General features: G+C 42.2%; 1 protein-coding gene across 22 annotated transcripts in view; it reads left to right on the forward strand.

Annotated features, from left to right (window-relative positions):
• Positions 1-446: 446 nt before the first annotated feature.
• The window catches only part of LOC109893838 (CUGBP Elav-like family member 4), a 108,841-nt gene continuing 97,091 nt past the window's right edge, over positions 447-12,196 (forward strand). For 21 of the 22 annotated variants that reach the window (XM_031824566.1, XM_031824605.1, XM_031824577.1 and 18 more), the window contains exon 1: positions 447-1,077. In XM_031824566.1, the coding sequence (XP_031680426.1) occupies positions 840-1,077 (238 nt within the window). In that variant the 5' untranslated portion in view covers positions 447-839. The remainder of the gene's footprint in view (positions 1,078-12,196) is intronic. The other variant, XM_031824610.1, reaches the window with a different exon arrangement.

The following is a 12,196-nucleotide window of genomic DNA, read 5'->3' on the forward strand; positions in this document are numbered from 1 at the left end:
AAAGGAACATGTGGTAGATACTGTATATATATGAGAGAGAAAGAGAGAGAGAGCGAGAGAGTGAGAGAGAGTGTACGACTCTCGTTAGTCAACACCTCTTCAAAAGAATTGGGGTGTGCGTCAGCTCATGCTTTCTACTAGATGTATATATATATATATTATTATTATTATTGTTATTATTATTATGCCTATTATTTCCCTGCAAACGTGGCGTGATTTACACTTGGTTGACTATTGCACAAAGAACCGTACAAATTCACTCTTTTCTTTATTTATAAACCCCCTTTCTCTTGGTGGAACGTACCAACGGGAAGGGGTAGAGAAAAGGCTGTGTAACAAAAACATCGAGTTATAGTGGTTCCCCTTGTTCCATACCTCCCCGCAGTCCTTGCAGCTCTTGAGCTGGCCCCGTTCGTTTAAACCGAGAACACCCATACCGACTTCTCAATGCAAAAAATAAAAGGGAACCCAGAAGCAGGGACTAGGGGAACAAAAGGTGTAAATAGAAAGCGAAAGCTCTTGGTCTCTCTCTCTCTCTCTATTCCTCTCATCTATTTTACTAAATGAATGAATGAATTATTAACTAGGACATAAATACAAGGAATCACGCCTCCGCCGGGACCAGCAGACAGCTCCAAGTCTTTGATATTCGTTTTAGCCCAATGATACATATGTATACTTATCCATGTACATATTTTCCTTGGTAGGACTAGAAGTAGGACCAGCAAGGCTTTTTTGAATAACATTTTTTACCAATACTTCGGAAGCTTCTACACAAGGCCACCAAGATTGCGCTGCTGCTGCCGCCGCTGTTACCACAACTCATTGCCGGTCCGAAGATGGCAACTTTAACGAACGGACAGGTGGATGGCACAAACGGGCTGGTGAACGGATTAAGCCACAGTCCAGCGGGCTGCGGGGGCACCATCCCTATGAAGGACCACGACGCTATCAAACTGTTCATCGGGCAGATACCACGCAACCTGGACGAGAAGGACCTCCGACCGCTCTTTGAGGAGTTCGGCAAGATCTACGAGCTCACCGTGCTCAAGGACCGCTTTACGGGCATGCACAAAGGTGGGTTGAGCCTACTACTCGGTCAAAGAGAGAGCGGGATTCCCATCTTCATTCTCTTTTCTCCTCGGCTCCCGTCGCGGTTGCCTGTCACGAATGTCTGTCCATGGCTTCCAGTCTTGTTCCCCCTGGTTCGGGAGACAGGACTGACACGTATTGGACACGTGTGGTTGTTGCATAGTAATAGTTGGTATTTTTATAGTAATCTTTTTGTGTAATTTACTATTGTAGTATACTCTCGACAGGTTTCATGTTATCGGAAAAGGAATAGTCCATTGCTATAGTCTGGATTCCGTCATGAATATTGAGACATTTCAACTAACATATCTATATGTATTAATGTTCTGAGTTATCCAGGCATACAGCGCTGGCACGAATCACGACAGCAAATATTATGTAACAATATTAAGAGAAAGTGCCGTTCTCTTGAATCTTTCGAAGTGTATGCTACTTGTTAAGAGTAACGAGACACACATATAGTCATTGTGCATTCATACACAAGTGCAGAATCACCCTGCTTCGGTGTTAAAACATTTCTCGAATATACCCGTGGAGCCCGTGGCTTATTGCCCACGGCACCTTGCACTCTGTTGCGCGTGATGGCAAGTTTCCTGCAATAGGAAAGAGGGAGGGAGGGGAATTTTATGTGTGTGTGCGCGCGCGGGCTTCTGTATGATTTTCTGAGCAAATGTGACCAATATTTGAGATTTTACATAATGCATTCTACAGTATTCCCTACCTAAATCAATTATATGTGGTCCACCCGCCTACCTACCAAAAGTCATTGATGTTATGCTCTAGTCTAGTGCCTGAAATCATGCATGGAGATGTTTTGTGTTTCTGGAGACAGGTGTTTGAACAACCAGCTTATACATAGAGAGAGGACTGAAGGACTGTGCGTGTGTTAGTCACGCGTGCGCGCGCTCGCTCGCGTGTGCAAGTGTGAGATTGTATCCTACCTATTGATATGCTATACCCTTTGAGAGCTTGTCAACCCTTTGGTATTATGGTAATGATCAAGTTGTTGATCCAGAGTATTGATATTACAAAAAAACTATCAATAGATAACATGAACAATACATCCCATGTGGGTTGACAATTCTGGACATTACTGGGCATTACAGTGAACAAAATCAGTAATCAGTAATCATCTGAAAATGAAAAAAGCACATGTATAGTTCTTCAATTGAAGTGTTCAATTGATCTGCAACACCTGGAGGGCATTTTCAGACTCCACAGGCTCACTTCACATGGGGATGTTAAAGTACAAACAGAGCTAGTGTTTCAGCTTTCCAATCCTGGTAGTATCCCCCAATCCCCGACCACCCCCGATCCTCTGTTAACAACGTGACATTTTGCATGATGATGAAATACAAATCAAGCAGGAAGGAGGGAGGAGGAGATTGCCGGGGAAGGGGGAACCAAAGAGAAGAGTGTGAAGGGTGAAGAGAAGAAGGAGGGAGGAGGAGATTGCCGGGGAAGGGGGAACCAAAGAGAAGAGATTGCCGGGGAAGGGGGAACCAAAGAGAAGAGTGTGAAGGGTGAAGAGAAGAAGGAGGGAGGAGGAGATTGCCGGGGAAGGGGGAACCAAAGAGAAGAGTGTGAAGGGTGAAGAGAAGAAGGAGGAGAGAGAGGAGATTGCCGGGGAAGGGGGAACCAAAGAGAAGAGTGTGAAGGGTGAAGAGAAGAAGGAGGAGAGAGAGGAGATTGCCGGGGAAGGGGGAACCAAAGAGAAGAGTGTGAAGGGTGAAGAGAAGAAGGAGGAGAGAGAGGAAGGGAGGAGGGTATATATTTTATTAATAGCCCAGCTGTAGTAGCGATTCCCTGTCTAACGGTTAATCATGCGTGGCCCGTGAACTATGGGCGGCCACGCCGGGTGATTCTAGGAACTGTCTCCTCACAGCGATATATGGCCTGGCCTCACAGGCAGCCCCCCCCCTTTCATTAGTGAGCCCCCCTCCGCAGCACCGCTCTCATATTTTAACTAGCTGGAGGTGCTAGCCCTCTCACTGGCTAGCTGTTTGGCCAAGAAGTTATATATACACACTCCTTCTCCCAGCCAGACCAATATCCCTACACCTCCCCGCAAACAGGATGTTTGTCGAATGTTGGGGGTTTGTTACTTTGAAGTTGCTGTCAGGTTATGTCTGAATGTGTTAACTTGAGTAAATCATATTTTGGTAACCTTTTACTTACAGCTAACAGGTATAATGTTTGTTACTTGTTATAAGCCTTTATAATATGTTATTAGACTGCTTATAATATTTGACAGTGTCATAGATATGAAGGTATTATAAGACGTGTCATGTCCAGTCATGACCTCATGTCAAGTAACCATTGTCTTGACAGAGGTAGCGGTTTGCATTTTGACTACCCTCTAGACAGTCGGTGTCATAGCATGGTTAACAACATGTCATTGTTTTCATCCTATTTTGGATACATCTACAAGCTGGCAAAACGTGTGAATGGCAACGTTTTCCAATTGTGGTACAAAATGTAGTCCAATAGATGTATATCAAACAAGGACAATGTTGATCTATAAACAACTTTAGGGTTGAAGAATGTTCTTGGCTTTTTATTGGTATTAAAACTGCAAGACAAGTGAACAACACTAGGGTCTGAGAATATGTGCAGCCTTTTGCCACACTGTAAGAAAGAAATGTGTTGACTCAACTAAAACAAATCAAGGCAACCAGCTGCAAATACAATTTCTAGTTTGCTCAACAAAATAGCATTTGAAGTTGATTAAACTTAAAATATCAAGACATCCAGCTTCAATACGATTTATAGTGTGCCCATTTTTTGAGCATATTAACTGAACCAACATACATTCTTAAGTTGAATTCTATGTTCGCTCAACTTTTAATTTGACGTTGATTGAATATAATTCAACTTGTGTATTTCCCAGTGTGCCTTGCCCTTTGATTGAATTGTAGTTACCACCCATTAGTGTATTCTATACTGACAGAAACATGGTTGTTGAATTTGCTGGAATTCAGACCTGTAGTCTTCACTAAGTGAGTGTCTATCAAGTTTGCTGACGACACGACGATGGTAGGCCTGATCACCGGCGACGATGAGTCAGCCTACAGGGAGGAGTTCGGTGACTTGGCAGTGTGGTGCTGGAGCAGCAACCTCTCCCTCGACGTCAGCAAGACCAAGGAGCTGATCGTGGACTACAGGAAACGGGGAGGTGAGCACGCCCCCATCCACATCGATGGGGCGGCAGTGGAGCAGGTATACAGCTTCAAGTTCACTAAAGACTTAAAATGGTCCAGACACACACGAACAGTCGTGAAGAAGGTGCGACAGTGCCTCTTCACCTTCAGGAGGTTGAAAAAGTATGGGCCCTCAAATCCTGAAATGATCCTACAGCTGCACCATTGAAGCATCACTGCTTCGTATGGCAATAGCACCGCTCTCAATCGCACGGCACTACAGAGAGTTGTGCAGACAGCCCAGTACATCACTGGGGCCGAGCTCCCTGCTATCCAGGACCTCTATATCAGGCGGTGTCAAAAGAAGGCCTGGAAAATCGTCAAATACCCCAACCACCCAAACCATAGACTATTTTCTATGCTGCCGCATGGCAAGAGGTACCTGTGCATCAAGTCTGACACCAACAGGCTCTTGAACAGCTTCTATCCCCAAGCAATACAACTGATAAATAGCTAAGAAAATACCTACATGGACAGAGTTTCCCTTGTATCTTTATTGACCTTTTATTTCAGTATTTTACATTGTCTCTATGCACAGTATTTTACATTGTCTCTATGCACAGTATTTTACATTGTCTCTATGCACAGTATTTTACATTGTCTCTATGCACAGTATTTTACATTGTCTCTATGCACAGTATTTTACATTGTCTCTATGCACAGTATTTTACATGGTCTCTATGCACACTCACAGGGCCCTACACATTCACACACACTGTCACTCCAACACAGACAAACACTCACTCATTTGCTCACTCACACATAATAACGGACCCTACACACCCACACTCACATGCAAGCTGCTGCTATTTTGTTTATCTTATATCCTGTTGCCTAGCAGCGGTGGAAAAAGTACCCAATTGTCATACTTGAGTAAAAGTAAAGATACCTTAAAAGAAAAGGACTCAACTAAAAGTGAAAGTCACCCAGTAAGAATTCTTATATTAAGCAAACCAGACAGCACCCTTTTCCTGTTTTTTGATTGACTTATGGATAGCCAGGGGCACACTCCAACACTGAGACATCCTTTACAAACAAAGCATTTGTGTTTAGTGAGTCTTCCAGATCAGAGGCAGTAGGGATGACCAGGGATGTTCTCTTGATAAGTAGGTGAATTGTACTATTGTCCTGTCCTGCTAAGGATTCAAAATGTAACGAGTACTTTTGGGTGTCAGGGAAAATGTAAGGAGTAAATTATTTTCTCCAGGAATGTAGTGAAGTAAAAGTTGTCAAAAATATAAATGGTAAAGTAAAGTACAGATACCCAAAATAACTACTTAAGTACTACTTTAAAGTATTTTTTACTTAAGTACTTTACACCACTGTTGCCTAATCTCCCCTTACACGTATACATATCTACCTCCATCGCTCCAGTATCCTTGCACATGTAAATATGGTATTGGAACGTACTTTTTAAATATTTCCTGTGTATAGTATGCTTACTTATTTATACAAATAAAGTATTTCATATTCTTATTTCTCGTGTGCTTTTTTTCTAATAATACATTGTTATTGATTATTGCTTTGTTGGGGTTTAGAGTTTGTACTACTAAGCTATATGGAATTGTTTGATATTTAAAAAAATATTTGATGAGAAAATATTTTTGTCCTTACTACTATTAGCCCAATAACTGCTATTAGCCCAATAACAGATTCACTACATGGAACAACTGATAGTGCCCCCAAAAAATCAAAAGGAAGTTTTTTGCTTGTTCTATGTCTGAGAGATAACAAAGATAAGGAAACATATATATATATATATAATGTATATATATTTTTTACATGTATTTAACTCCTTGTTTTTGGCATTAAACAATCTAAGCCCTTACTAAGCCACGAGAGGGAGGGGGGGGGATCTAGTAAGTTATATATAATTGTTTTTAGAAGGCCATACCAAGGATAATTTTGCTAGTTTAATTTGAATTCTAAGACCCCTTGAAGTAACAAAAGAAAAAGATGTATCCTTACTGCTATTAGCCCATACACACATTGAACAACAAATAGTCCACAAAAAACCATATAAAGGAAGTTTGTTCTGAAGTGTCCATCCCATATCTGAGAGATTTAAGGAAGATCGGGACACATTTTATCATTTTGTTACATGTATTTAACCCCTTATTTTTGTCTCTAAAGAGTCCATATTTATACTCCATACATTTTTTTGGGACTGTCAACGGGCGACCTTCAGACGAGTCTTGTGAGGCCTGTGGGCATCCTAGAGCAAAACAGCTGACAGGTACGTGTATATTAGTGTATAGCCCAAACTGTTCGGACACTACACACAGAAGTTGGCAGATTGGCTGTACCGACTTCAGACGAGTCCCAAAATGCTTGCGGCTGTCGGAGAACACCATCGTGTTCGTGAGAGTCTCATATTTCCATAGAGGGGTCATAATAGTTTGTAGGCCAAACCATTCAGATGCTACAGGCGATTTTGTGTGAAGACCGATTTTCAGGTTGTCTTATGCTCTGATTAACACAGCTCTACTGTAGCTCTGTCACCTTTCACCGCAGATGCAGAAGAGTTACATAGGCGGATGCATCCAATGCAAAAAAAAAAACTGATATCTCTAGCTTAAACTGACACATTTTCATGGGGATTTTATAATTATGCAAATTAGATCTCCACAGGGGCGCAGACATCGACCTTAGGGGGGTTTTAACAAGTTAATTACCCCCCCCCCCCCCCAGAAAAAAATTTGGGATTAAAATGATTGACTTTATTCTTATAAATAAAGTAGTCAAAAGTTGAGTATCCACACCTTTACTACTTCTCCTTTCCTCCATATGCTCCATTCCTCTTTATTTTCCTGCTGTGAAGGGTTTCTCCCCTGTTTCACAACACTGCCCTTTATTTGACCTGATGGACAAACCATTGTTATTGAAAAAACTCTCAAATGAAATGATTTTGGCTGGTTTGGACATATGAAAATACCTTTAACAAAGATTAGTGTGATTTTGTGTGATTGTCCAATAAAGCTCTGAACGTGTTAACAACTAACACCACCTATAGATGCTATTAATATGATATTACTAATGTTATAGTCAGCCTCCTACATTGCCCATTGTCTCACATTCATTGGATACTAATCTACTATACCATTGTGACTCTAACCTGTCTTTCACATTTAAAGAAAGCAAATGTAACAGTGGAACGCAACCTGGTAAATGTCAGCAGATGCTGCTAAGTCGTACATGCACTCAATGATTTTGTCCCTTCTCTCATACTGTGTCACAACCTGGTCACGAGCTAGTATCACAGCAACGAAACCACTTTAAAAGCTCTATAAAGAAACTGAGAAAGTCTTGGACAAAAAACAGCTGTCCCCACTACAATATCATTAAGAAATACAACCTACTGAGCTTTAAGAGCTTCTTATGCCGACACCACTCTGCTGTTTAAGATCACTCATGACATTGCCCCACCACCTCTTAAGCAGTTTGTTACCTATTGCAAGGACAATACCAGGACAACAAGAGCTTCAACCAGAGGAGTCTGCTCAACTCAGTTTAGGTCCACCAAATTTGACCAGACGTCTTTTTCAGTCAGAGCGTCTGGATTATGAACACCCTGCCAACCACTGTGAGAGAGTGCAGTACCTTTGCTAGTTTCAAGGCACAACCTGAAAAAGTGGCTAAAGGCAAACCAGTCATGTCATATATATATATATATATATATATATATATATATATCTGTGACCAACCGAGGCATATTTGTATTCCTAGTCATGTGAAATCCACAGATTAGGCCCAATTGAATGCATGTTGCGTTTATATTTTTTGCTCAGTATAGATAGATAGAGAGAGATTTTAATAGTCTGTTATATTGTAGCATTGTATTGATGTATTCATGCTGTTTGTTTTCTGCCCAGCGACTACAGATGAAAATGAGCTAAATCTGGTGCAATGGCATGTTGTACATGCTCCCTGACAAATAAACAAATAAATAAATAAAATTGCCATAACCATCCCAATAATGACCCCATGTATCACTAGCAATCTAGTGTTTAAATTGCCGGCCCCTTGAAAGGGAGGGGGGTGGATAGAGGAGGCTGAGGAAGGAAGGGAATGGGCACAGAGGTGACAACACTAGGCCTATATTCTCCCAATGATTTTATTTCTCTCCCCTCTGCGACTGGGCCGTACTAATAGAGGCCATTTATAACAGTCACCAGCTGCCGCCGTGCATGCTGAGAGGGACGCCGGCACAAAGACGGGCCACTTTCTCTCTTTTTTTGCAATGCAGCATGGGAGGGAGGGTGGAGATATGGAAGTACACTACCAACCAGGTGACTGCCAGAGACAGTCGCCCTCGTAATTCACCTTGGGTCAATGAGACGCTCCTCGCATGTATGACTGTCAAGTGTCAACAATGCATGTGTCCTTTATCATCAGATGTTTTGGTGTAATAACAGTGTAATACATATGTAGTAACAGAGTAATTGCATGTATTGTTAAAGATCAACGAAAATGTCCTCTCTTGTCAGAGTTGCCTTCGGAAGCTCTGCTTTGGGGTTTTCCTAGGAGTCCTTTGAAAGTGAGAGAAGCACCAGGAATAGGTATATTGATATCTTCGGGTGTTTTTTTGACCAATTCAATTGAAAGGCGGACAGAGATGCTCCCGTTGGGCTTCTGCACTCACCTTATTTTGTCCTAGATACTGGGCAGGCTGGCTGGCAGGTGGTGTAGATCAATTATCACGGGTGATTAATCCTATCTAAAAAAAAATATGCCTTTCAAGATCCCCTATGATCCCCAAATGTCGCCTATAAAAGTAGACATGTCACAAACATCAATATGTAAACTTTACTAAAACAAACAGCCAAAAACCAAATCGAAATGAAGTATGTTTTGAAGTGTATGAGAGATATAAGAAGGCAAAAGAAATGCCTTATTCACTTCCATTCATTCACTTCCATCGTATTCGTGAGAGTCTCCGCTTTCCATGTTAGTTTCCAGATCAAACTATTAGGACGGGGATTTTCGGGATGTCTCCTGATCGCCTGATCTGACAAACACCACTGTAGCTCTGCCACCTTCCACCACAGACATGGAAGGACAACATCGGGCAGATGCGGTGGATAGGGAAACAGCCCAAGCAAAAACAACAGATATATCTAGCTTAAACAGACAGATTAAGGGGATTGTTTTATTATGCTAATTCAATTTAGGCGCAGTGTTGACTTTAGGGGGTTAAGAGAGGACAGTTAACCTGCTGTAACTTAATTGTGGATGGAGCGAGTGGTACACTGTACAGTGTTGATTGGCAGTTTGATCTGGGTCTGGGAAACAGCCCCTGGTAGCGTAGTTCTAGACCTGTTGGTCCACATAGGGACCCTTCTTCTTAGAGAAGCAATGGAAATCCTCATGAAATATTAAAAAATCTCTTCTTTCATTAAGAATTCATCAAATCTGACTGCTTTGAAAACTAGCTGAAACTGGGAACATCGTCAATGGACATAATGTCTGAAGGCACTGCAGTATCGTAAATGTAATACCCTGTGGCACTCGGGGAAGGTGTTACAGGTTGCCGCATTGGAAGTTCCTCCTGACAGGCAGCGAGGCGCTGAAACCAATGTAGCCCTTCAACAAGGAAAAGGAAAGAGAGACAGACAGAGAGACAGACAGAGAGAGAGACAGACAGAGAGATAGAAATAGAGAGAGAGACAGAGAGAGAGAGAGCAAGACAGAGGCGGGGGGGGGGGTGTTTTTCTACCGGGCTGCGTTAATGCACCAAGCGTTTTGGCCGCAGGATTTCACTCTTGTTGCATCATCCTCTCTGTGGGCTGTTTTTTCTCCTCACGTCGTTGGTTTGGGGTGTGTGTGTACCCCTCCTTCCCTCTCTCATTCCCTGCCCAGAATTCTCCACTCAGCTCCGTTCGGAATGCACACTCAGGCACCACATCGTGCCCTGTTTCTATGACGACGTGCAGCGATCGATGTTGAGTGTTTTGTTGGGGAAAAGGGGCAACATGTGTCACCGACGAGGCCGCGTGTCGCCAAAATCCTCCCACCAGCTCAACCGCCCCACGCACACCTCTTGGTGTCTAAAAACAGCCGAGCCTCAAGACGAAAAATAGGGAGGAGAACGTGAGACGTGCCTAATTTGCCTAATCTGTCAGTGGGGACAGTTGTCAAGGTGCCTCGGATGCTGTTGTCCATTATGATTGTCCGGGATCATTAGCCCAGAGAGCTAGTTACTTACAGTGAGCTATGGTCATGTAGGGAGGAGAGGAATGGGGGAGGGAGAAGGAAAATGGTGAGGGGATCAAAGACTAGATGATTAGCATGCTAACTGCAGGTCGGGAGTTATGATTGCTGTCAGGGGGGAAGAGACCTCTTGCTATTGTGACCTCCTCATTGGACTCATTAAAGCCTGTGACCTTTATCATCATGAAGGAATGTGGACGTTCTGGCAGAGGACGCAGTCTCATATTAGTTTAGGAGATTGACAGACACTGTACAGGTATATGGAAGTGTCAGTAAAACACAGGAAGTGGCACTTTGCGCACACACGTCACACACACACACACCACATAGCTAATAACATGGGGGGAAATGTGAAAGCAGAAGAGAAATTGTTTGACTGATGGTGCAGTAAGAACAGATTCTCATCATACGGGATGTCTCTTGCTTTTACATGTATCCTCATTCCTGTCAAATTACTTTTGGTGGAACCGTTGTCAGAACATGATTTAACACCGTAACAACACAGTAACAAATGTTGTAACCGGGTCATAACATGTTGTACCCGAGTCATAACATGTTGTAACCGAGTCATAACATGTTGTAACCGAGTCATAACATGTTGTAACCGAGTCATAACATGTTGTACCCGAGTCATAATGTGTAGTAACCGAGTCATAACATGTTGTAACCGAGTCATAACATGTTGTAACCGAGTCATAACGTGTTTTACCCGAGTCATAACGTGTTGTAACCGAGTCATAACATGTTGTAACCGAGTCATAACGTGTAGTAGCCGAGTCATAACATGTTGTAACCGAGTCATAACATGTTGTAACCGAGTCATAACACGTTGTAACCGAGTCATAACATGTTGTAACCGAGTCATAACATGTTGTAACCGAGTAATAACACGTTGTAACCGAGTCATAACATGTTGTAACCGAGTCATAACATGTTGTAACCGAGTCATAACATGTTGTAACCGAGTAATAACACGTTGTAACCGAGTCACAACATGTTGTAACCGAGTCATAACATGTTGTAACCGAGTAATAACACGTTGTAACCGAGTCATAACATGTTGTAACCGAGTCATAACATGTTGTAACCGAGTCATAACATGTTGTAACCGAGTCATAACATGTTGTACCCGAGTCATAACGTGTAGTAACCGAGTCATAACATGTTGTAACCGAGTCATAACGTGTTGTAACCCGAGTCATAACACGTTGTAACCGAGTCATAACACATTGTAACCGAGTCATAACATGTTGTAACCGAGTCATAACATGTTGTAACCGAGTAATAACACGTTGTAACCGAGTCATAACATGATGTAACCGAGTCATAACATGTTGTAACCGAGTAATAACATGTTGTAACCGAGTCATAACATGTTGGAACCGAGTCATAACATGTTGTAACCGAGACATAACATGTTGTAACTGGGTCATAACATGTTGTAACCGAGTCATAACATGTTGTAACCGAGTCATAACATGTTGTAACCGAGTAATAACATCTTGCGTTTTGTTAGTGTTAATCTGTCACTGCAAATGTTGAGTCTTCTAATGTTAAGGGTGCTTGATTGACAACTGAATTTTCAATATGACATTAATGTGACAAAATGTCGTCTACTCCGCGCATATATGCTCGTATTAGGATGTTGTTAATTTATCCACACAGTAAGGCCCAGGGGATTATTGCTACACTGA

Source organism: Oncorhynchus kisutch, linkage group LG1 (genome assembly GCF_002021735.2).
Source record: "Oncorhynchus kisutch isolate 150728-3 linkage group LG1, Okis_V2, whole genome shotgun sequence".
Classification (NCBI taxonomy): Eukaryota; Metazoa; Chordata; class Actinopteri; order Salmoniformes; family Salmonidae; genus Oncorhynchus; species Oncorhynchus kisutch.